The following is a 24,704-nucleotide window of genomic DNA, read 5'->3' as shown; positions in this document are numbered from 1 at the left end:
AATTACTTAAAATAACCGTAAATATTTTTCAACCAATTATTATGTATACCACTTTATTTACACTAATGAGGTTATTGCTAACATGAATATTTTTTTTTTCAACACTGAACTTAGCGCAACCTGCTGGTGCGTTTCACGTTCCAATTAAGCATCAGCTTAGAGCATCAGCATAATTCGGCATTGTGCGCCACTGAGTCGCATTATGCTCTGTAATTGGAAAACAGCCAGTAATTCATATCCCGACACTCGTAAGATCCTGTACCTCGTGGAGCTCCGCGATAAGTTGCGATAGTACCTATGGGCGTATTCAGAAAGAAAGCTTGAAACTTATAAGTGCTTATAAGCGCTTATCGGCGCTTATAAGCGCTGGTAACCCGCGCAGGAAAATATATGAACATGCGCTTATAAGCGCTGATCGGCGCCGACAAGTTTGTTGAAACTTGTCGGCGCCTATCAGCGCTTATAAGCGCATGTTCATATATTTTCCTGCGCGGGTTACCAGCGCTTATAAGCGCCGATAAGCGCTTATAAGCGCTTATAAGTTTCAAGCTTTCTTTCTGAATACGCCCTATGATCCGCGAGCTTCTCGCATGACATTTATTGCAGCAATAAATTGCAGGACATGTAAACGATATTGGAAGGAGCTCATGCAAGACTTCCGCGAGTTTACTTGCAGGTGGAAACACGGCCTTCCACCATAATAAAGCAAATCCACAAGTTTTAAACATGGTGTAATCGCTTGTAATCGTCGTTGTATATTATCTGTTACGGTATCGTTGAAAATAGAAATCGAATTGCATCTTTTTAATCTGTGGGCATCAGCGTTCCCAACCGTACGATAATTATCGTACAAACACGATAATTTGGTGCCTTCGTACGATGTACGATAGCATGTTATTATCGTACGCTGATTTTACGATAATTTCTATCAGGCAAAATTCGAGAATTTATATTATTTCACCCATACAAATATGAAATATTGACGTGTTTCATATCGAACTTTCATGGGAACAGTGAAATTTTGTCAGATTGAATTTTAAACTTGGCGCGTTTATTGAACATAAAGTGGAAATGGAATCGGTTCAGGTCTGTAGTCTGTACCACGCGTAAAACCAAAGAGTATAATGAATATTAAGGCACGTAAAACGTTTGGGTTTCAGTGTCCCGTTGATTTGACAGCGGTAGTTAAACAAAGATTAACTATAGAGAACTTGCATACTTATCAATATTACAATTTATATGATTTATTTATTTATAATTGACTTTATTCTAAAAAGTACGATAATTTCGAACAAAAAACGCCTAATGTACGATAATTTTACGCCCCTGGTACGATAATCAGCTCACTTCAGGTTGCTAACACTGGTGGGCATCCATTACTTCATTGTATGAAGTGAAACCATCCGGAGGCCCATCAAAGGCCTGAAATATTAAAGTTTATTAGATTTATAACGTATTAAATACTTTTAAATCACAAAATAAATCTAAATGGCGCTTAATCCACAATACGATGCAATTGGAAAAGGTTTTGTGCAACAATATTATACTTTATTCGATGATCCGGCACAACGGCAAAACCTTGCTAATATGTACAACGTGAGTGTTTTCAAATAAATAGTAACTCATATAATAAATTAAGTCAAATTTAACTTATGCCATAGTAATAATAGTTGTTCAAAATGATTTTGTAACGTTTTTAAGGTTAACTTTTGGGTGCTCCCGCCGAAAAAAGCAACTTGATTTTTTTTCTGCTAATAATTCTAGATCTTTCGTATTCAAAAACGGCAATTTTTAACCTTTAAATAATCATATAGGATATTTGCTTCAAAAATTGTTAAATCAAAGTGTATTCAATTTCAGGTAGAATCTTCATTTATGACTTTTGAAGGGGTTCAACTACAAGGTGCTGTTAAAATCATGGAAAAACTTAATGTAAGTTCTTTTTTCGTGTTTTCTTTATCATGCCAACATTATCTAAATCATTGAAGCTTTAAATTTTATCACATTCTTGTTCTGACCAAATTTATGGCAGATGTTTACCTTATAGTAGCAAGAATATTGAATAGATACCTATGTTGTGTTGTCATAGTTAAATTACTAAATGACTCACTATTTTGTGAAAGCTAGAAGATACTGAGCATTTCCTTATTTCAAAACATTAATTTGGAAAGAGTCTCTTATAAGTTTACAGTTTACTTGATACTAAAAATGTGTGACCTTTTAAATTTTCATTTTATAGATGTTTTGTGTGCTTTCTGCAGGCTTTAACATTTCAAAAGATTGGAAGAATAATAACATCAGTTGATTCACAACCTATGTTTGATGGTGGAGTTCTAATTAATGTTCTTGGAAGGTTGCAGGTTCGTTGTATTTTTTTTTAATTTTATCATCTGTAAGTTTATTGATTGTATTAGGATTATATCTGTGTATTTATTTAGTTGATACATCTATAATCCAGAACAAAGACATCTGTAGCTGTCCAACAAAGCCATAATTTATTATCAATTTGAAATTAAATATGTATATTTTTATACAATTTAATCCAGCATAGTCTAGTGCCGAACATTTAGCTGTTTTTCTTTATACAGACAGATGATGATCTACCACATGGATATTTTCAAACATTTGTGTTGAAGCCAATAGGAAATTCTTTTTATGTTGAACACGATATGTTCAGGCTGGCACTTCATGATGTTTAACTAGCTTTATGACATCACAAAGTAAGCTGGTTTTCCTGAAAGTGGCTGTGCACCTTTAACATGCTAAAAACCTTTATTTCTCGTTAATTAATTAAAAAATGCACTCACTATTTCCCTTGGCTATAACCTACCCTAGAATGCTACAATGCAGACATTTTTAGATATAGTGATAACCTTTTGTCATGCTCATTTACCTTGTTAGCGGGTCATTAAACTTTGTCGTATTTGTTTTTTATTTTTAATGCAACTTGTGTGTACATTATAAGTAAATCGAATATAAGAGTATTGCATATAGTTTTAAAAATATAATTATTAATTTTGGAGTATTTCAAATAACACTAAATTAGATTTCAAAAACAGACTATGAGATAGGTTAAAGTATTACTCAATCCTTTCCAAATCATGATTTATTTTCTTTTGTAATAATTCAATAAGTAATTGTGTTAAAATAAATAAATTTAAACTGTATATTAAAATGTTATCATCTTATAAGAAAGAAAGAAACATTTATCTTCAGACTCAAATTATAAAAGAGCATGGGTTATCATTTATATATAAAAATAAAGCAACTTTTATTAATTGAACATTTGTCGTATACTGACTCATTGAGTATTTCGTCATTGTATAATTAATGTATCCAAATTAGGCATTTATGGTAGACTGCTAATATTCTAGAGAAAGAATGTTAATGTTCTAGTGTTTAGTTATTTTGAATATGTTACTTGATGTTTAGAATCCTTATCGTAGATTTTATTGATATCCAAATAATTATACTTATATCTAATAATTATAATTGAATGTCCAACTTACAGCATGTAGGCTTCATCTCTATAACTTTAATATTGAATCTAATTAACAAGTAACAATTTCATGGAAAATTTTCACATAAGTATGTATTAAAATATATAGACATAAATAATTAAACAGTTAATTTTCTTATTTTCCAGTGTGATGACGATCCGCCACATCCCTACATGCAAACTTTCGTCTTAAAGCCACTTGGAGATTCTTTCTTTGTTCAGCATGATATATTCCGTCTCGGAATCCATGATATTGCTTAATTTATTAAATCAATATAATATACGAACAACCCCAGAATATCACGCTATAATACATCTTATGTTGTTTATCTAGGTATAAGATTTTATTGCCTCTTGTAAATTCAAAATTTTTTATATTTAACATCAAATTGGCATGATATTGGCTTAGATAATTTTAAGATAAATGTAGTCGATGAAATGGCGTAATTTCAGTTAAATGTATACATTTTGTAATAAATACACTATAATTTTCTAGTCATCACTCTTATTTGCAATCTATATTTTCTTGAAGCTAATTTGTAACATTATTAATACTATCACAGTATCACTTAAAAATTTTCTTATCTTAAAAATTGATTGCATAAATGCAAATGATATTCATACATTGAAGTGCTTTAACACCTGTAGGCTAGTATATAACTTAGCATTCAGCATTTATCGATATTAGCTATGTTAATAAATTCTTCTAGATACATAATAAATAATTATATAGGATATTAAACAATAATGGGAATAATAAAACGAAATTTAGATGCTAAGACAATCGTGTATTTAAGTAATAAATAGTCAAAAATTAACAAAAGAACCACTGAAAACAGGTACATTTTTACCAATCTCCGAATTCAAGACTTGCTCTCTTAAAATCCTTAGACGCTACGAACGCTTAACAAGTTACTCGCATGCACTACAATACAAATTACACACCACGCCGCGAAAGCGGACCAAACTTGTCTAAGTGATTGACTAGGTTGAAATGTAACGCTCACTTCTAACACTGATGGACCAAGGTTTGTCACAATCTACTCTGGCTGTACACAAATCCAATTCTAGTTTTTATTCAGAACGGCATTCACATTAAACACCACTTCGGAATACTTAAAATTCGAGACATGTTCAATACTTTACTTGTTGTTTAACAAGTATATTTAAAGCAAATATATTAATGATTGCTTCAATTATGTGGATTTTAATTTTTTAATTGTAACGACGACTTTTAGTTTTAATTTCCTTTGACTAAGTTAACTGTCTACACAGCAGAGATCAAATAAAACATGGCAAGACCTAACCGGTCAATTTATATATACGTAATATTTGTACATAAGCCATTATAGCCTCTATTGAAGGTACTGTTCCATTAAATTACTTATAAATAAATAAAATTAAGAACACAACCTGTCATTAGTTTCGTCGTAGCATCTTTAGTTAGTTCACAACTCAAAAATAAATTATTCACTTTGGAAAAACTCATTTAGTACTCTGTATGAGATAGTATCTCTTTTTATGATCTTTATATCTATCAACAAAAATATGCACACAGATGTGCTTTCATTTAAGTTTAGAAACGGAATTCACTCTTATACAGAATAAAAAATAATTTTCAGTACGATAATACTTAATACGAAAAAAATAACAAATTAATAGAACAGTACCACAATTTTTTAGGTCCTTGTTCAGGCGCGTCATTATTAGCCTGCTACATATTCATTGAATTTGCAAGCGATAAATGTTTACGATCTCTAGCAAATCAATGCATAGTCATTAAAAATAGTTGTGTAGTGCGACAATGTGACATTTTTTTAAATAATATTATTTAAAACATCAACATAATACACCAAAAGTTCAAAATCCTCAAATGTTTAAATCTAGAGACAAACGATTCTCATTTGTTCCACAAAAAAGGTCAGTGATGCAATATGCAATTTTAGTTATTTGACTAAAAGATAATTTAACATCAAAATATGTCAAAATTTAAAATACACAAGACAATAAGTACAATGCAAACTGCTTTTAACGCAAACTAACCAATTACATTTTTGTAAAATTCACGCAATATTCAAGTTTTTGTTTTGGCGTCTACTAGCCGGCTCATTTAAAGAATAACAAATTTTAATCTCTAAAAGAAAGATAGTTTTATACAAAACAAATCAATAACGTTTAATTTGATGGAGCGCCAAATCAATAAAGCTCCAGCATTTCACACGCAACAAACCAAAATCAAATAGTTAATAGACCTCATTAGGTAATTCCAATTCCATGTTCATGGCATAAAAGAAAAAAATACAGAAGTTTAAAAAAAGAACGTTGCCGAGATCGTAAACGCACTAACATCATTCTATGAGCCGCCTTTCTTCCTCCCGCGCGCGCCGACCACCCCGCGCAGGGACCGCATCGCCATCGCGCGGTTGAAGTGCCGCTGCGTTTTGTGCTCGTCCACTTCGCTGCCGTTGTCCACTGACGATAGTATCACTAGTAGCACACCCATTACCTGCAAATGTGGTTTTGTATGTGGAGATTAAATTGAGACTAGTATGTAGAGCTAGTATATACTTCTGATTGTTTACGGTGTTTCTAATAAACATTGTGAGGAATGGAATGTTTAAAATTAATCATTAAATGATTGTTAAAATAAAACTGGAAAATAATTGAATTGCAGTTTTTGAATTTAACGGCATTTACGGAAAAAATATTGTATCCCTTAGAAATTAATAGAAATAAAATTCTTCTTACTGTTGATGTAAAAATTGATAACCTGATGAAATATTTTTGAATTAATAATGAATACTTACCAAACACACAATAATAAGTAGGGTGTACACATGAACAGTAGCCTCAGGTATGTTCTCAATGTCTCTGAGAGCGACCAGCGCTGGCTCAAAGTCCGGCCTTAGGTCTAACGCGTGCCTAAGGTGTACTGCAGCTTCCTGAATATAACAATAATAATTATTAAGAAAATGTAATAATTTTTGGAAAAACATTTTGTTCAATGGGTGATTTCGGTCTTTGAACGTAACATAGTAAAAAGTACCTACAGGGGATAAATTTATTTATATGTAATAGGAGTCTTTATTACTAGTTAAACCGTAGAGAGTATTATATTTTTAATTGTGTTACGAGAGTACTTTTTATATGAAAGAAGATACCTGATAATGTCCATATGCTTTGAATATCTCGCCGAGCGTGAAGTACTGCTGCCACGCGCTGCGGTCTGGCGGCTGAACTTCGAGCGATCGGCGCGTCAAATATATTGCGTCATCTAAATACTGCAGTGTGAATAGCACGCGCGCTAGATTGAGGAGTACCTGGAAAATTGGTTTTTTGTTTTTATTTTATTTCAAACTTACTACTAAATTAATAGAAATAAAATTCTTATACTGTTGATGTAAAAATCTTACTTTATGCCAAACATGTTAATATTTTTTTGATACAAAAAAAATATTTCTTTCTGCTTATGATAATACAATGGTTGGTCAAACCCTGATAAAGTTTGGTGTGTGACATTAGCTCTATTTACGGTACACATAGCAGAAAATTTCTTGGGTACTATTATGATTTTGACTTGTGTTGTTTTACATAAATGCAAAAATTAAAATTTATTACTTTTCTTATTACAAATCTTATATATTTAATAAATGTTGGTATGCACTTACTTCTGCATTATATGGAGAGACGGCAAGGGCACGACGAAAACACTCAATAGATTGTCTTGTGTCGCCTTTAATTCTCCAAAAGTTACCAATTTGGTTATACAACTGTACTGACTTTGGTTTTTCTCTTTTAGCCTTTTTAAGGCGCTTCTCTAAGGCATTAATATCTAACTCTGTTACTCCATTTTTATATGATTTTTTCTTTGTAAAGATAAGGGCAACCTGGTGAAGGGATAAAGTAAGCATACAATTTATTTTATAAGCACTTTAGTTGCTACATATTTTCAGGTAAGAAGATAATCATTATTTGGAATTTATCATAATAATAATTTATATAATTAATTTATTATTTGGCAAATTTTGCCTTTACATTCATATCTAGCAATATAGAAAATTACAGCTTGTAACAGGTATTATAATGATGCAATACACAATGAAAACTATTTTATACTTACAGAATATAAGTAATATTAATAAAAATAACCTACTTGCGGTTCAGGTACATTAGGATGTCTATGACGTCTGGCCACACCGACCAGGTTGTCATAATAAGTAAAATTGACTGCTTTCCCACAATCCAAATACTCGTCATCTGCTTCTCCATTACTTGTTTCTGGCTGATTTATCTCTTCATTGTTGTCGGAAATGCTCCTGAGAATTTAATTAAATATTTCTAAACATAATTACATAATTATTTCATAAATAAAATTGCTTGATGATGAAATAATTTTAATAATTATAAGTTATAATATATGCATATTTATGCATATATTTACAGATGAACTGATACTATTAAAAATTATATTGCAATTTCTGTTCCAATTGTTTTCATAGCACATTCCAACTTGGTGTAATATGAATATTGGATTTTACAGAGTACTTTTAAGTGAAAGTTTCTAGATCATATTTTATGATGATGCATGCATAATACAATACTATGAATATTCAATAAAAGCTAATGGAATAAAGAGTATTTTTACATATTAGAAAGAGTTGTGTTAGTTTATCATCATTCTATACAAAAGTATACCTCTGTTGTTCATATAACTGGCAGTCAGTGCAAAACATATCAAAACTGTGCTTAGTCCAAGTGTTGCCATAGTACACAGTTGATGTGATTATATTGAAAACAACATCTTCCTCACTCATTTTGGGTTTGTCAGAGTCATCCTGTGTATTATAAAAACGCATTAGACTCCATAATATGTATGACCATATTCATAACATATTTCCACATGTAAATATTAGTGATTGGTTAATAAATGGAATAGCTAGGTCTACTTCTGGTAGAATAAAACTAGTAGTTAGTAGTTATTAAAAAGGTTCAATGAAATGCAAGCCCCATAACATAACAACGATGTATCCAAGTGCCTCTAAGTATTGATTATATAAATCTCATGAATATAAATAAGACAGACCTGCGATATAGTTGTTCCGTCAACAATTTGACCTTGCTCAACATCCAACTTCCAAATATTAGAGGTACGTGAATTAGTGACAATAATTTGAAACGAAAATATATACAAAACCAAACAAGTCAAATACGGCGAGTCTCCCATTTTGACTTGTTAAATTGAAAGCAAACATGAAAACTGTTTTGTTATATAATTATTTGCAGTAACTTTCACACAAAAATTGTTTTTAGGACACGGTAAGTAAGCAATAAATTTTAATTCCAATGTCCTCTTCTCTTCCTTGTCTCTATTTTGACAGATGGAGATCACAGTTCACACAGAATCTCGTCCAATGTCATTATTCAATATTGTCAACGTTCAAAAACCATTCATGCTATTTTTTTTAACACAACAAATTAATATTAGTTTTCTAATAGCAAATTTAATGAATATGTATGGGTTACACAAACATTTACATGGTATTGACTAAACTCTTACTAAACTCTAAGTTATTTTGTAAAAGAAAAAATTACACATGTAGCGACGACAAGTCAATTTACGAGTTACCGAAATATTTCAAGTGTAGTACCTAATAAGAAAGTTCACACCATAGGTTCACACGGTAACTGGTATATAAACAGTTCGTGCGCTATGCATGGACAGTTAAGGGCTTAACGGGACGCGGGTTGGTCGCATTAGGTCGAATATTAATTACATACGAATATATATATGTAGTTAACAAAATATAACCTTTGCGTAGTTATTCATCTTTCATTACACCCGCACATAACAAGCCCCTACACACACAAAATAAAAGTCAAATGTCCAATACTTCTGCAACGAAAAAGAGAAAAAAGAAAGATATATATATGTCAGTGTCAATGTCAGAAATTAACAATTGTCAATTTTTATGCATTTGGAAAGTGGAATTTGTGTTTGATTATTGTTTTTGTAAATATAGTATGATTTAATTGAAAATTGAAATACTATGTCACGAATTATTAATTGAATATCTGAATTATTTGTAATGGAGTGAAATAATCTAAAAAGATGAAGAAAGAACGTACTGGCGATAATTGCCGCCCTTTTAAATTATAAGTATTTCTGTGTTTTATTTTGCTACTAAACAACATAGCCTCGTTTATTTTAACCCATTGTTTTTACCTATTAAATGTATCTTTACAGCTCACCAGATTTTGAGCTTAACAGGAATAAGTTTCGAAAGAAGAAGCGTTATAGTATGTATTCCAATACAAATGAAGTACATATGAAACTATGTTAAATTCGGAAGATGTGGTTATAATTGCATGATTTCGTTTCAGGGCTTTGTGGAACTTACGATCGTACCATTAAAAGACAACTTAAGAATCATTCGCCTGAATGCTAAACAGTGTCGAATCTACAGAGTGTGTCTGAATGATCAATATGAAGCTAACTTTCAGTATTTTGATCCTTTCCTGGATATTTGTCAGAACGATCCTAACACGTAAGTACAATTTTGTGCATACTTGCACTACTTACTGAAAAGTGAAATTTTATTTTCTACCATTACATTGAATTTATTTGTTTTCCACCAGGAGATCATTGGAGGTTTTCTCTCAATACCACTTGTCTGCTGCCCAAAAGATAGATCCTGATCATAATTCTGGAGAGCTTCATATCCAAGTTCCTGATGAAGCGGCTCATTTAGTTGGTGAAGGCAGAGGCCTCAGGATTGGAATTGAATTTTCATTGGAGTCACCACAGGGAGGAATGCATTTTGTGGTACCAGATGGAGAGGGTACTTTAGTAGAGGTATATTGCTATAATTTTTTTTTTAATGCAGTTCCTTTAAAATCATGAAAGTATAGGATTCAAGTTGAATACAAAATAGTAAACATTGTGATCATTAAAGCATATTATTTATGATTGCACTTCCAATCAGATGCTGTGTAACATAACCTATTGTTGTATGTTTAAAACTACAGTAGAACTCCAATTATCCGAATTAATGGGGACCGGGACCCATTCGGATAATCAAATATTCGGATAATCGGATTTTTTTTTTAATTTGCAATTGTAGAGAATAAAAGCTACGTTTTGATATTGCACTATATTTTTATTGAATTAAATGAAAGGAACATGAAATTTTCACATGTTTTAAAATTTAAATAGGTATATAAATAAAATGTAAGTACCTACTTATGTACAAGTTAAGAAATAAAAATCATTGTTTTTTAAACATCTCAAGTCAGTGTAGGCACAACAAGTCAAGTCAAGACTTGACGCGCAAACACTGGCTTCGCGGGCGCGGGGGGAAGAATAATAGCGCACTTTGACTTTTTTTGGACAATTTTTTGTGATTCGGATAATCGGCGATTCGGATAGTCGGAGTTCGGATAATTGGAGTTCTACTGTATATGAGGTTACTTTGCAAACTACTACTACTTAATTTTAGACTTTAACTAATAGCAAGTACTTATTTACTACTTACAACATACTTAAACCTAAAAATAGTATTTTACTGGCCAAACAATCTAAACACATTAACCTCTCAACCACCGAGAGGCCAGATCCGACCGCGACACAATAGATTTTTTATTGTGTCTGTGATTCCGGGTCCTGATGGATTAATTTGTCTTTCAGAAATCAGCCCACATGTTCACCTACGGTCATTCAGCAAGACTCTGGTTTCCCTGTGTGGACAGTTTTGCAGAACCATGCACTTGGAAGTTAGAGTTCACAGTGGACGAGAGTCTCACTGCGGTGTCGTGTGGAGAGTTGCTTGATGTTGTGTACACGCCTGATCATAGACGGAAGACGTTCCACTATGTGGTTAATACACCTGCGTGCGCACCTAATATTGCTTTGGCTATTGGGTAAAGTTATGTTTACTTTATTTTTTGGTTATGATAGTATTAAAGTTCTTATTGGGAATGATGATATCTTTATATTTTATTTTATTTATATTTAATTGAATTACTTTACATTTAATTGAAAATATTTTTTAGATAAAAGCATCTAAAAATATTTTCAATTTGTTTATTGAGACTTGTTTTATCTCGCGTTTTTTATTTATATGTTAAAAGTATAGGTAAAAACTGTATCATTGAAATAAAATAACTCAGTATTATGTATATTTTTTGTACAGTGTGGTGTAAATTATTTACTATTTCCTAATAGACTTTATATTACACTAGCTGCTCCGCGCGGTTGCCCGTGGCTTCACTCCTGTTGGTTGTAGCGTGATGATATATAGCCTATAACCTTCCTCAATAAATGAGCTATCTAACACCGAAATAATTTTTCAAATCGGACCAGTAGTTCCCGAGATTAGCGCGTTCAAACAAACAAACCCTTGAGCTTTATAATATTAGTATAGATCTCTTTTATATTTTTTGCAGACCATTTGAAACCTTTGTTGATCCATTCATGAATGAAGTGACCCATTACTGTTTGCCACACTTAATACAAATATTAAAGAACACAGTGCGTTACCTGCATGAGGCTTTTGAGTTCTATGAAGAAACACTTTCAACGAGATATCCCTATCCATGTTATAAACAAGTTTTTGTGGATGAGGTAAGATTGAAAATAAATTTTTAAATTTATAAGTAAAATCGTAGTTGCATCTCAGTATTATATTTCAAAGCATAATGAGTCTACTCTTCCTTCATCTTCTCCATAATTTAAAGCAAAGAAGGAATTAATGTTACTTGACAATTAAAGGATGGAAAATTATAAAAAAAAAGACGTGTGGCACTCGGGGGCTGCCGCGGTAAAGCTATTGCATTCTATGCCTTCAAGCCACACCTCCGTATCCGTCGGAGTGGGGAGCGTGAGGTTTTATCGTTACGGAATTTCTTGATTCGGTCCCCGCGCTCAAAGCCTGCGATAGAAGCTATGCAATGGCTTAAAAATTCAAGGATTGTTGATTTTATCAGCATTTATACACAATTACATCTCTAGTCAATTATTAACCTATGTAAACATATGAAATAATACTCTTATAAAACTTGTTATTTTATTTCCAGACAGAAGACGACGCCACAGCCTACACAACTATGTCAATACTCAGCACACATTTACTCCATTCTATAGCAATAATAGACCAGACATACATCAGTCGAAAAGCTATGGCTCAAGCAGTAGCAGAGCAATTCTTTGGCTGCTTTATAACTATGCAGAACTGGTCAGACTTGTGGTTGGCCAAAGGAATACCAGACTATCTGTGTGGACTGTACTCTAAGAAGTGCTTTGGCAATAATGAGTATAGATATTTGATACATCAGGAATTGCAAGATGTAAGTTTTTGTTATCTTTATATTGTCTTTTGAGTAATGATACGGCTTCTAAGATAAATGGTGTTCTGTATTATGTCCTAATTACAATATTGAATTGCTTTAAATGTCTATCGTCATATATTAATTTAATTCTTATTAACATACCAAAAATATGAACTTGAAATGCTTTTTAGTGTTTTAACTGGGATTTTTGGAGTTCAAATTAATTCCATTGTTGTTCCTGTACACCTCTAAAAATTCACTTAATATACTTTTATGTTGAATGAAATTAAATAAATGAATGAATTAAATTAATTAATGAAAGAAATGAATGAATTAAATTAATTAATGAAAGAAATGAATGAATGAAATGAATGAATGTTCTTTTATATTTGAGAAAATAAATTACTGCTCAGTTTGCTGCATACAAAAATAGCTTTTTCTATTATTTTTGTAGGTTGTACAATATGAAGAACAGTATGGTGGTATAGTACTGGATCCTTGGCAGCCGCCAGCCAGCGGCGCAAGGGTTGAGGCCAAAGATGTCTTCTACTTCCCAGTTAGAAATGTGCACACTATGTCGCCTAAATATATTGAAGTAAGTTTAAATTCATAAAATAAAATATTCTTAGCTTACATTTTCCGTTTTTTTTTCTGATGCGAACTTCATGTACTAAATTTTGGATTCGTTTGATTTTGATAGGAATAAATATATAATATACTAGCAGTCCGCCTCGGCTTCGCCCGTGGTACATGTTTACGTTTTCTCTACATAAGAACCATCCTCGTACTTCAAGGAATATAATAAAAAAAGAATTATCGAAATCGGTTCAGCCGTTCTCGAGTTATGCGCTTACCAACACATTTTGCGATTCATTTTTATATATAAGAAGATAATGTAAATAAATAATGTTTGGTAGAGAATTTTTTTAATAGTGTAAAAAAAAACACAATCTCTCTTGCATTCCTTGATATTCTTCCTATTTCATGTATACTTTTTATTGAAGCAATTTTGTTCCATACAGGTAATGCGTAAAAAGTCTCATCTAGTACTTCGCATGTTGGAACAAAGAATAGGTCAAGAACTGCTACTCCAAGTTTTCAACAAGCAGTTATCGTTAGCTACAAATGCCGCTAATACTAAAATAGGGAGTGGCCTTTGGGGCCACTTATTGCTATCCACGAATTTATTCGTAAAAGCGATTTTTACAGTGACTGGTAAAGATATGGCAGTTTTTGTTGATCAATGGGTCCGAACTGGTGGTCACGCTAAGTTTCAGTTGACATCAGTTTTTAATAGAAAAAGGTAAGATTTATAACATGTTGTCCTCTAAATTTTTTGGTTTTGAATTTGAATAATTATAATTTGACTCATGTATCAAAATAAAAATTACACGAATTTCATTACCAACATGGCAAAAAAGGATGTTGGTAAACTACATATAATATGCAGACCAAAGATAAAAAAAAATATATAAGTAAACATTTATACAACAAATACAATTTATACAAAGAATATTTAATTTACTTTATAAGTTAATTTGCAATACACTTTTTATATAGAAATACAGTTGAGCTCGAAATCCGTCAAGACTGCGTGCACGAGCGCGGCATTCGCAAATATGTCGGTCCTTTATTGGTACAATTACAAGAATTGGATGGAACATTCAAACATACATTGCAAATAGAGAACACAGTGGTAAAAGCAGATATCACGTGTCATAGTAAGAGTAGAAGGAATAAGAAGAAAAAGATTCCTCTTTGTACTGGGGAGGAGGTGGATATGGACCTATCAGCTATGGAGTGAGTTACAGTAATCCTGAAATAAAATTTGATAACTTGATTATGACGACGCGGTTGGCTCAGTGCCTACTGAGCCGACGGTCCCGGGTTCGATCTCCGGTCAGGGCAAATATTTGTGTGATGAACTCAATTATTTGTTCTTGGGTCTGGGTGTTATTATCTATATATATGTATTTATTAAATATTATATTTATCGTCGCCTAGTACCCACAACACAAGCCTTAATTGAGCTTACTGTGGGACTAGGTCGATTTGTGTAATAATATTAATTATGTCCTATAATATTTATTTATTTATATGTAATACAATTTTATTCCATTACTGTTCTATAAAAGTTTTGTTATTCTAAAAATGTGCAATTTATCCCACTAATTTGATGTCTTACAGGTTTTTATGTTATTTAACGACAAGTTGTATAGGATGTTATGATTGAAACATATAGCTTACAAATTTTTGATTGGATTACTAGCACACTAAATAATCGTTTCTCTTTTTCATGCTTTCCACATTTGGGTTGACTATAGAACGTATGGCAATGCTATTGTTTTTATAACATGTGAAAACTCGTCTTTAAGGGCATTTTTTAATTCCAAAAACTTAATTTTAGCGATTCGCCAGTACTCTGGATCCGTTTGGACCCAGAAATGTCGCTTCTACGCAGTACGGTGATCTCTCAACCGGACTACCAGTGGCAGTATCAGTTACGTCATGAGCGTGACGTCACAGCTCAGAGTGAGGCTATAGACGCGCTTCATAATTACCCAGAACCGGCAACTAGAATGGCCCTAACTGATACTATAGAGAATGAACAGACGTATTACAAGATTAGGTGCAGGGCTGCGCATTGTTTGACGAAGGTAAACTAAGTATGGTGTTTGGTGAAAAGAATAATTTTATGAATTACAAAAAAGAAGAATCTTTATTACTTTTAGATACACATAAATCATACATTTTACACAGTGCATATTACAGTTTTTATCAATTTTAATCTTCCGTTTTCGCTTCTTCAAAATTAATATTTTGTCAAAATTCAAGTTGAAAGATACAAATGTTAAACAGAAAGCAACCTTATGAGCTTTAGGTGTATTAAAAAAACGCACCAAAAGTAACGGCTTAGTTAACTTGTCCACACCAAAATTAAACCATATTCTCATATAATTAAAGTTGAATTTACAAAGTATTAAGGTGAAACAATTTTTTTGTTCCTAATTGTATCTATTTTCAAAGATTTTCTTTTATTATAGGTAGCAAATGCGATGATAAGTACATGGGCGGGTCCACCAGCAATGTTGACAATATTCCGCAAAATGTTTGGTTCGTTCTCAGCGCCACATATAATTAAACAAAATAATTTTGATAACCTGCAACATTACTTCCTGCAAAAGACCATTCCAGTTGCTATGGCAGGTATGTATTATTTTTATAAGTTACATAAATATAGTGAGTTGATGTGATATGTTATTTTTAAATATGAGGCTTATTAAAAATTGCGTGCCTTTGCTTAGTAATTTCACATTAATATTAAAACAAAAAAAATTGGAAAATTTTCAAGTGATTATTTAGAATATTTCAAAAAAGATAATGTGACGTAATATTTTTTCTAATTTTACACGCAGGTTTAAGAAACATTCACGGTATATGTCCACCAGAAGTGGTGCGTTTCCTTCTGGACCTGTTCAAATATAACGACAACTCGAAGAATCATTTCTCAGACAATTATTATAGAGCTGCGTTAGTTGACGCATTGGCGGCCACTATAACACCAGTTATTTCTGTTTTACAACCGGTATGTTTTCAATTGATTAAGAAAATATATATCTATATCTGATTGATAACATTTTCCTATATTTAGCTGGATACTTATTACTTACCTATTTTGCCATAATATTGAATGAAGTTAAAAAAAATGACCTTGATTCTTTATAAGATTGAACGTGTAAACAATCTAACAAGGAACATTTTATATACAGGGTGCTCCAATAACAGCAGATTCGTTATCAGCAGACACAAAATTAGTGCTAGAAGAAATAACAAGAGTGCTGAACTTGGAAAAAGTGTTGCCATGCTACAAGAATACGGTTACTGTTAGTTGCTTACGGGCTATAAGGCGTTTGCAACAGTGTGGTCACTTGCCAAGCATTCCCACTGTTTTCAGGGCTTATGCGCAGTATGGCCAGTATATTGGTAAGTAAATTTATGTTCACTTTTAAAAAACATCCATTGACTAGGTAGCCATATCGACGCTCTGATGTCAAAACCATGTACAACTACCCTTATTTACTTTTTTGTAGTTAAATCAATCTTATTTTGTTGTTCATCCCGGTTTCGAACGAGTTGACCGGGAATGAATATAAAAATAATTTTTACATGGTTTTTGAGTTTAATATTAACAAATAACCAAAAATGTTTTTTTTCTTCTTAAAACGCGAGCGATTTCAATATTCTACAGATAAAACGCACTTCTATGCCGATTGCCTTATAATATGTCCTTTCAAGTTGTCTACAATAACGTGTGTATCGGCAGACGTGCGTCTAGCGGCGTTCGAGTGCCTGGTGGACTTCGTGCGCGTGGACGGCAAGCCGGAGGACCTGTCGAGCCTGCTCACCGCCGTGGAGAGCGACGCCGACCCGGGCGTGCGGCACGGGCTCGCGCGGCTGCTCGTCGCCATGCCGCCCTTCGAGCGCGCCCAGCGGCACCGCCTGGACGCCGAGGCGGTGGTGCACAGGTGCGTGCTGTGCCGAACAGTCAACAGCTGGGTACTCACTTAGCAGTGTAGCACGTAACCTATCAGCCCCCCTAGACAAGTGGCTTTCTATTAGCGTAAAGTTGAATAGAATAGATTATGAATGTATGAGATTGACGTTTGATTACGACGACGACGACGATTTATTACGTCAATCTCATACATTCATAATCTATTCTATTCAACTTTACGCTAATAGAAAGCCACTTGTCTAGGGGGGCTGATACGGTATCAAGTGAGTACGTAGACACGAGCCCGCTGCGAGCCGCTCGCGCGTGGAGCGCTGTGAGCTCGCAGTGACCCGCCGAGTGGCGGTTTCACTGCGAACACAAAGGCGGCTCGCAGCACGAGCACTGCGGATCCGGCAGCTCGTAGCTAGATACGAAGACCGTGGACGAGCCGTATCCACTTGCAGGTTGATACCGTATCTGATACGTTACGTCATACGTGCTACACTGCTAAGTGAGTACCCAGCTAAGTATTCCGGGGAGAGGAGTTAATTGAAGCAGACCTACGACACATGGAAACAGTGTGACTTAATGAAGCGCAGAGTGAGCTGAAACAGTCGAAACAGCGGTCAGACGTGTCACGAAATATGTCACATTATACCATATAAATAAATAATAATATGAAACATCCACAGTAATTGAATAATTATAACTTTAATCCATTCTATGTTTATAGGCTATGGAACAACATGAACTGCCACCTGTCAAACGATGCAAGACTGAGGTGCGATCTCGTAGACTTATATTACACGTTATACGGACTCAAGCGACCGATATGTGTTCCTCTACCAGAAATACAAGCTATGATGAAACAGATGCACAGCAAGGAGAGAGAGAGAGTGGAGAAAGAGAGAGAAAGAATAGAGAGGGAGAAAGAGAGACAGAAGGAGTTGGAGATGAAACCGGTTATTAAGCAGGAGATTGATGAGGTTAGCTAAACATAAAATGAATAAGATCTTCCTTGAATTGTTAAATATTAATTTGAAACTTTTGTCTAGATTTTTTCAAGCTTTTAATTTCTCAAGATTCAACAAAAATTGAATTTAAATTGTATCTGCTATTTTTTAATTTATTGTTATTGGCAAATTTTAACGAGATTTGGTAATTGCAAGGAAATTTTACTCCGAAATGCCTAAATCCAAAATTAATTTTAATTTTCTCTAAAGTTTTCTAACAGCTGATGATGATTATTTAACTTTATTTTATCATTCTTTAGACAATAGTCAAGCGCGAGCCGGACCTCATGGACACAATACCACCACGTTTAGATGTACCAAGGGAAGATAATCTCCCTGTACCACTATCCAGCATCAAGGAGGAAGATGATAAAAACGTTGATATCATCTCCGTTCACGATATGCCGATAGGAAATTATGGGGTAAGTTAATATAGTTTAAAATTCTGAAAGCACACAATTCTGTTATTTCTTGTTCCAATTTTAATTTAATAATTTAAAAGTAAACTAAAAAATATAGTTCCATCAAGAAGAGTCTTAATACGTCGGATTGCAGTGATACTAATTCTACTAGGTCACTTTTTAGAAAAAAAAAGACGTGTGGCACTCGGGGACTGCCGCGGTAAAGCTATTGCATGCTATGCCTTCAAGCCACACCTCCGCGCCCGTCGGAGTGGGGAGCGTGAGGTTTTTTCGTTACGGAATTTCTCGATTCGGTCCCCGCGTTCAAGGCCCGCGATAAAAGCTATGCAATAGCTTAAAAAAATAAACTTCGTTTTCGTTTTCATTTTAATTTGTGCGGTAACAGTATTAACCGCCCCACCGTGGTTATGCCCATGATTATACGCCCTTATCGCGCATAAACTTAAGGGGATTACTATGGTCAAAACCGAAAAACACCTTATACATATTGAATTTTGTTGAGGAAACTGTTGGTACGATTGTGTTAAAAAAAATATATGTGATACTCAAGGATATAATTAACAAAGTGTATTGTTTACTTTTCATTTTAGAACGGCCTAAACATAAAAAAAATACATACAAATCAACCCCTTTTTGAACATAAAACGCATTTTGTTAGGAAAACGGCTACATATTTATACATGAAATTTATACCAAAAAATGTCTTATGATATTTGTAATAACTTGTATTCTTTATTTTTTCAATTTTCATTATTATCGTTAAATTATCAAGAAAAAACTCGAAATTATAATAAAACCCACATAAAACCTCACCTCTTTTGCATATTTTCGACGAAAGTTGACGGTGTCAGTTCGACTCGGACGGGGGACTGTACGTGCGGTTTTTTTTCCAAAATAACGCTAAAAATGTCCGAATTGAATGTTTTGTTAAATTAAACGAGATTGTAATAGGTATTTACATGAGCAGTTCATGAAATAAAGGTTTAAAATAGGTATGTAAAGATATGAAAATCTGTTTGTAAATTAGTTTTGTTTTTGAAAGGCGTCATTGAATTATATCCAGTGTCGATAATTTGACAGTAAAATATTATCAGAAAACATATACCCATAATAAAACAGTAACCAGACTTTCCCTGTGACTTGAATATTTTTTAAAAAAGATTAATTGCTATTCTATCGTATATTTTGCGTCCAAAACAATCCATATACTATAGGCCGGGAGATACTGACACAAAATTTTGGGTCATTTGTAACAGGATGGCGGTTCTACAGGGGTCTTAGTACGCAATAACAAAAAGAAAAATGATGGTCAGAACAGTGGTACCGGCAGACTAGTCGCGTGGGCTTAAGTCGAACTCATCGGATAAATTACGAAGTCAAACGATTTGTAACACATTAGTTTTAGGATTTACCGATAGCCCATAAAAAAAGAAGTAGGCGGTAGTGTCATGCTATACTTTTCCGGTATGATTTAGAGCCCACAATAACGACGAATCAACGCATTCAGCGTTGATTAAAAAAAAATTTAACCATTTGTACCAGGCTAATTTTTGCACAGGTAATCATCGTCCAGTAGCCATGTACGAAAATCGCCATTCCATACTTTTCAGACAGTTCCAAAGGGTCGCCATCCCGCCAAAAATCAGCAATTTTTTTTTCGCTAAACGATTTATGGATTTTTGGAAAGTATTTGATAAAATGTGTCCATTATTATATTTGCCATACTTCTAGTAGGGGGCAAAGTGCTTGAAAAACTTATTTATTCGACACGTTTAAAATACTTGTTATAGTATGGGATCATTATATTCTGTTTGTTTGTATACAATTCTACCTACAAAAAGTTATCCCGGATTGCAAACATGGGGCGGACGATTGTGAGATTTAAGCCAAGACGTAAAAAAAAAAATAAGAAAGAAAGAAAGAATTTCTTTCTTTCTTTCTTTCTTTCTAAAAAAAAAATAAGAAGAATTGACGGTTCGTACCAGTATGTCATTTAGATATTTGGAAAGTATATGATGCATTGTGACCATTGTTATATTTGTCATACTTTTATAAGAGGAAAAAATAACTTAGGTAAAATAAAAAGAGATTTGATATTATTAATTACTACATATTATTTAGATGTGCTATTTATTAAATAGGTTTGATGTCAGTGCACGGGCTTAATACTAAGTGCTTAGTGCTTGGCACTTTGTTGGCACCAACTTATTTTTTAACGTAGTTATTTTTATTTAATACTTTTTTAGTAAATCAAAGTTACTTGCTACATTTCAATTAAGTCATCGAGATCAGACAAAAATGCTCATAAAATAAAAACTACTTGGCCTATCCGAATAAAATTTTTATGGGACCAATTCGACAGTCGACACTATTCCGTATCAAACAAAAAAAGAATCACGTAAATCGGTTCAGAAACCTCGGAGTAATCGGTGTACATACATAAAAAAAACATACCGACCGAATTGATAACTTCTCCATTCTTTTGAAGTCGATTAAAAATGTGTGCCCTACTGCTACAAATCGTTCAAAATCCGAATAAAATCTTACAATGAAAAACTTTATTCTACACATTCGCCTCCTCCCATAGGTATGGCATTATCACACTTCTGTTTATGATCATTCAGGAGCTGTTGAAAATAAAATTTAAGGTGGTACAAATCGTTTAGCGAAAAAAAAATTGCTGATTTTCGGCGGTATGGCGACCATTTGGAACTGTCCAAAAGTATGGTATGGCAATTTTCGTACATGGCTACTGGACGATGATTACCTGTGCAAAAATTAGCATGGTACAAATAGTTGAATAGTTTTTTTTTAATCAACTCATTCACGTTGGTATGGTGGGCTGTAACTTGTAAGTTACACCGGAAAAGTATGGCATGACACTACCCTACTTCTTTTTTATGGGCTATCGGTAAATCCTAAAATTTTTGTGTTACAGATCGTTTGACTTCCGTAATTTATCCGACGAGTTCTACTAACGCCCATCATTCTTTTTTCCATTGGTCTTAATACCTGTAGAACCGCCATCCTGTTACAAATGACCCAAAATTTTGTGTCTGTATCTTCCGGCCTACTAAACATATACTATAATAAAATCGTAGGAAAGTCAAAACTGGCATAAACCTATAGCAACATTTTTAACCGACGCCGAAATTCTCAATTCAACTGAATTTTTTGTTGGTTCCGTTACCTCCGCACTTTTAACTGGGTGAACTGATGATTTCATGATTCATAAAAATATAAATTATATAAAAATAATTCCTTTGCAGTGACTCTCCGAGGAAAAAAGAAATAGATTCGTGTTACAAATTTTAAAATCATACATAGTTAGTACATTTCCATCGACAAGGTATATAAAATCTACCGCCTGATAACTTAACCTCCCCTTCAGTAGGTTAGTTGTCAGTCGATCACTTACATTTTTTGAAGAGACGATCAGCGAGCCAACAGCCGACCAGTGCGGTCTATAAATGTGTGTTGAATAAAATTAATTTCTAAATCGGTGTTTTCTTAACTGTTCCCCACTCTAAACTTATAATTACTTTCTTAGTCATCTTAAGGTCTCCAGAATGGGTCATGTACATAGTAGAGACTTTGCATAATACGCTAAATGTTGAAAGATGAGTCTTCCTACATTACATTTACAACATACATAGTACACAATATTTACTATTTATAAATGTTATATGTTACTGCCTCTCAGAGAAAGCAAGAATTAGGTAGAAACCACTAACACATTACGATACAATACGATACATTTTACAATTCCATAATCTTTGGTCACTTTTACTTCAATAATGATGTATATTATAGAGGGCGGTTAAAAAAACAAATTCAAATATAGTGACAGAATCAATAAGGTCGTTGAACCATGTAATTGCCTTAACCTGTAACCATGTATAGAGATTCATTCATGTTTAAGCAATGCCATATTCAATGAAAACTAAATAACTAGAAGGTTGTGGTTTCGATCAAGGTTCGATATGAATCCACGTACCTCTGACCATTAAGATTTGTTCAGTTAAATAAATTTAAGATTATGTTCATGATGATTTGATACAATTTTCCGTTCTTTTTCTTGTGTTTATCCTTGTTATTTGGACATTTATTGTAGCAACACAATAATATGGTGATCATATACATTATACAGGATGAGAATTTTTACATGATGTTCAAATTTAGGGTAGAATTTTTTAATGGTCATGTCATACAGGGTGGTTTGTAATGCAACCTGAATGAAAAGTACGCTCAATACTGTAGATGTCAATTTTTTCTCAAAGAAAACATTCCTTTATTTTTATATTTATTATTTCCCAGGATGATTCAAAACGCGAGTTTATATCCGACAATGCGGCGCCCTTACCAGGGATTCCGGGATCTTCCGGGCCAATCGGCTTCGAACCGGGCATGTTCAGACATGACATTAAGGATGAACTGGGAGCTCCTAAGGTATTGGAACCATTTATATTTAATTTTAAAATATTTTCGCATTGAATTCTAATTACATACATTTTTATTTATTCATGTTAATTTTCAAATGAAGTAATTTATTTGTAGTCTATAAAGCAATACTTTGAAGTTAGAACAAAATATAGTTTTCCGTTAATTTTAGCACAAAAAATTTAATACACGCACGATACATAATATACTACAACTGCTTTACGTAATAAAATTCAATAATCAGTTTAATGAATGAATCTATCTCCCATTAACAGACCATTAGTCGCCTTCCCTCATTTTTTTCTCTTAAAAAAACCTTTCCCTTTTTGTCTAAAACCGGTTAAGTTGACAGAGCATTGATATGAGGTTGAACGAACTTTCATACTAAAACCGCTACTTGTACTTCTGGTTACAAAATAAAAAATGTTTGACATCCTTAAAAAAATTTCCAGTTATTTTTAGCTTTACCCGTGCCATGTCGTTATCTTTGTAATCTTATGTTTTTTCATTATATCGGTTCGATTGAAGAAGATAACATGAGTTTTAAACTTAAATGCCTATTATTCTGATCATTGAGACTTACTAATATGTTTTTTGTTATATTCATTTATGTAAAGTATTTAATTGTTATTAATAATTAACTTATTAAGTTATTGGACATTCCTTGAAATTAAACCAATCTGAAATTTGTCATTTGTTTTTGTAAAAGCTCCTCTGATGTTTCAAGAGTAGTTCTAGTGAATACATATTCGTAATTCTGTTTATTTTTCACATGATAATTTACGCTTTCCTGAAACTTGCTATTTGGTATACTCTAATATTTAAAAGAGAAAGGCACTAATATTAAGGCAATTTTTATCAAAGTACAAATGCAATTTATACCATAAATCTAATACTCGAATTGTTCTCAGGCTAAAAAGAAGAAGAAGGACAAAAAGAAGCACAAACACAAGCACAAACATAAACACAGCAGTAAGGAGAAGTTAAAAGAACATAAAGACAAGTTAGTACGCCCGCCATCGAGTACAGAGCATTTGAGAATCCGAGAGGAGACGCGGGAAACTCTTAGTTCATTCAGCTCGAGTCAAAGCCCGTCTGAAGATGTCTCCAGTATGCCGACTAATATGAGTTTCTAAGTTAATTTAGAACAGTATCTAAGTTTATTAACAGATTTATAAGTCATTATTAAATAAATATAAGAGTAAAATGATTTTTTATTTACCTTGTTTTACTCCTTTAAAATATATCATTAGATAACATACACACAGTTTTAAAGATAATAGTTTTCTAGTAGTAAAAAATTTGTTACGACTATGCTTTGTTTGTTCATCAGACAAAACAATATGAAATACAATTTAAATAAATTATTATTAATCTAGGTACTATAATATGAATCATTGTTAATTCTATCGAGAGTAAGTGAATATCTATGACAATATCGAGACTAGATCGATGATCGATATTATAGTACTAACTACTAATATGGAAGAAAAGTTAAGTATAAGAGAGAT

General features: G+C 33.0%; 3 protein-coding genes across 4 annotated transcripts; 2 read left to right on the top strand and 1 right to left on the bottom strand.

Annotated features, from left to right (window-relative positions):
* The first annotated feature begins 1,371 nt into the window (after positions 1 to 1,371).
* Positions 1,372 to 3,994, top strand: Ntf-2 (nuclear transport factor-2). 2 transcript variants are annotated; one of them, XM_090105174.1, is made up of 5 exons: positions 1,372 to 1,596; positions 1,861 to 1,932; positions 2,262 to 2,360; positions 2,589 to 2,720; positions 3,647 to 3,994. In XM_090105174.1, exons 1-4 carry the CDS (start codon positions 1,489 to 1,491, stop codon positions 2,697 to 2,699), a joined length of 390 nt encoding a protein of 129 aa, XP_089961300.1. In that variant the 5' UTR covers positions 1,372 to 1,488; the 3' UTR covers positions 2,700 to 2,720; positions 3,647 to 3,994. The 2 variants fall into 2 exon arrangements, with proteins under 2 accessions (XP_089961300.1, XP_089961298.1); XM_090105172.1 differs by lacking the exon at positions 2,589 to 2,720.
* A 272-nt stretch (positions 3,995 to 4,266) lies between these two features.
* On the bottom strand, positions 4,267 to 8,915 carry LOC149905717 (uncharacterized). The gene is made up of 7 exons (XM_090105171.1): positions 8,583 to 8,915; positions 8,195 to 8,334; positions 7,653 to 7,815; positions 7,168 to 7,386; positions 6,661 to 6,819; positions 6,307 to 6,441; positions 4,267 to 6,005 (listed from the first exon to the last, which is right to left on the bottom strand). Exons 1-7 carry the CDS (start codon positions 8,721 to 8,723, stop codon positions 5,853 to 5,855), a joined length of 1,110 nt encoding a protein of 369 aa, XP_089961297.1. The 5' UTR covers positions 8,724 to 8,915; the 3' UTR covers positions 4,267 to 5,852.
* A 619-nt stretch (positions 8,916 to 9,534) lies between these two features.
* Taf2 (TATA-box binding protein associated factor 2) lies at positions 9,535 to 24,394 on the top strand. Its single transcript, XM_090105254.1, has 19 exons — positions 9,535 to 9,653; positions 9,743 to 9,796; positions 9,881 to 10,044; positions 10,136 to 10,352; positions 11,184 to 11,416; positions 11,942 to 12,119; positions 12,572 to 12,841; positions 13,278 to 13,418; positions 13,846 to 14,126; positions 14,384 to 14,623; positions 15,231 to 15,480; positions 15,868 to 16,030; positions 16,240 to 16,409; positions 16,594 to 16,807; positions 17,148 to 17,349; positions 18,052 to 18,304; positions 18,592 to 18,753; positions 23,071 to 23,202; positions 24,105 to 24,394. The coding sequence occupies exons 1-19, from the start codon at positions 9,609 to 9,611 to the stop codon at positions 24,327 to 24,329; spliced, it is 3,594 nt and encodes a 1,197-aa protein (XP_089961380.1). The 5' UTR covers positions 9,535 to 9,608; the 3' UTR covers positions 24,330 to 24,394.
* Positions 24,395 to 24,704: the final 310 nt, after the last annotated feature.

This window comes from Colias eurytheme, chromosome 9, assembly GCF_061535395.1.
Source record: "Colias eurytheme isolate Ceu_HAF_F1 chromosome 9, ilColEury1 Martin Lab GWU primary, whole genome shotgun sequence".
NCBI lineage: Eukaryota > Metazoa > Arthropoda > Insecta > Lepidoptera > Pieridae > Colias > Colias eurytheme.
Note: the sequence above shows the minus strand (reverse complement) of the source record. Positions and strands in the feature narration are given on the sequence as shown.

What these genes read in the sequence shown, in the direction of transcription:
- Ntf-2 (XM_090105172.1), top strand. Translation starts at nt 1,489, where the DNA reads ATGGCGCTTAATCCACAATACGATGCAATTGGAAAAGGTTTTGTGCAA. An exon ending in AAATCATGGAAAAACTTAAT is followed by an intron (nt 1,933 to 2,261) that starts GTAAGTTCTTTT and finishes TGCTTTCTGCAG; the next exon opens with GCTTTAACATTTCAAAAGAT. An exon ending in ATGTTCTTGGAAGGTTGCAG is followed by an intron (nt 2,361 to 3,646) that starts GTTCGTTGTATT and finishes CTTATTTTCCAG; the next exon opens with TGTGATGACGATCCGCCACA.
- LOC149905717 (XM_090105171.1), bottom strand. Translation starts at nt 8,723, where the DNA reads ATGGGAGACTCGCCGTATTTGACTTGTTTGGTTTTGTATATATTTTCG. An exon ending in CTAATGTACCTGAACCGCAA is followed by an intron (nt 7,387 to 7,652) that starts GTAGGTTATTTT and finishes TCCCTTCACCAG; the next exon opens with GTTGCCCTTATCTTTACAAA. An exon ending in TCTCTCCATATAATGCAGAA is followed by an intron (nt 6,820 to 7,167) that starts GTAAGTGCATAC and finishes CCAATTTTCCAG; the next exon opens with GTACTCCTCAATCTAGCGCG.
- Taf2 (XM_090105254.1), top strand. Translation starts at nt 9,609, where the DNA reads ATGAAGAAAGAACGTACTGGCGATAATTGCCGCCCTTTTAAATTA. An exon ending in GAGAGGGTACTTTAGTAGAG is followed by an intron (nt 10,353 to 11,183) that starts GTATATTGCTAT and finishes TTTGTCTTTCAG; the next exon opens with AAATCAGCCCACATGTTCAC. An exon ending in TTAAGCAGGAGATTGATGAG is followed by an intron (nt 18,305 to 18,591) that starts GTTAGCTAAACA and finishes ATCATTCTTTAG; the next exon opens with ACAATAGTCAAGCGCGAGCC.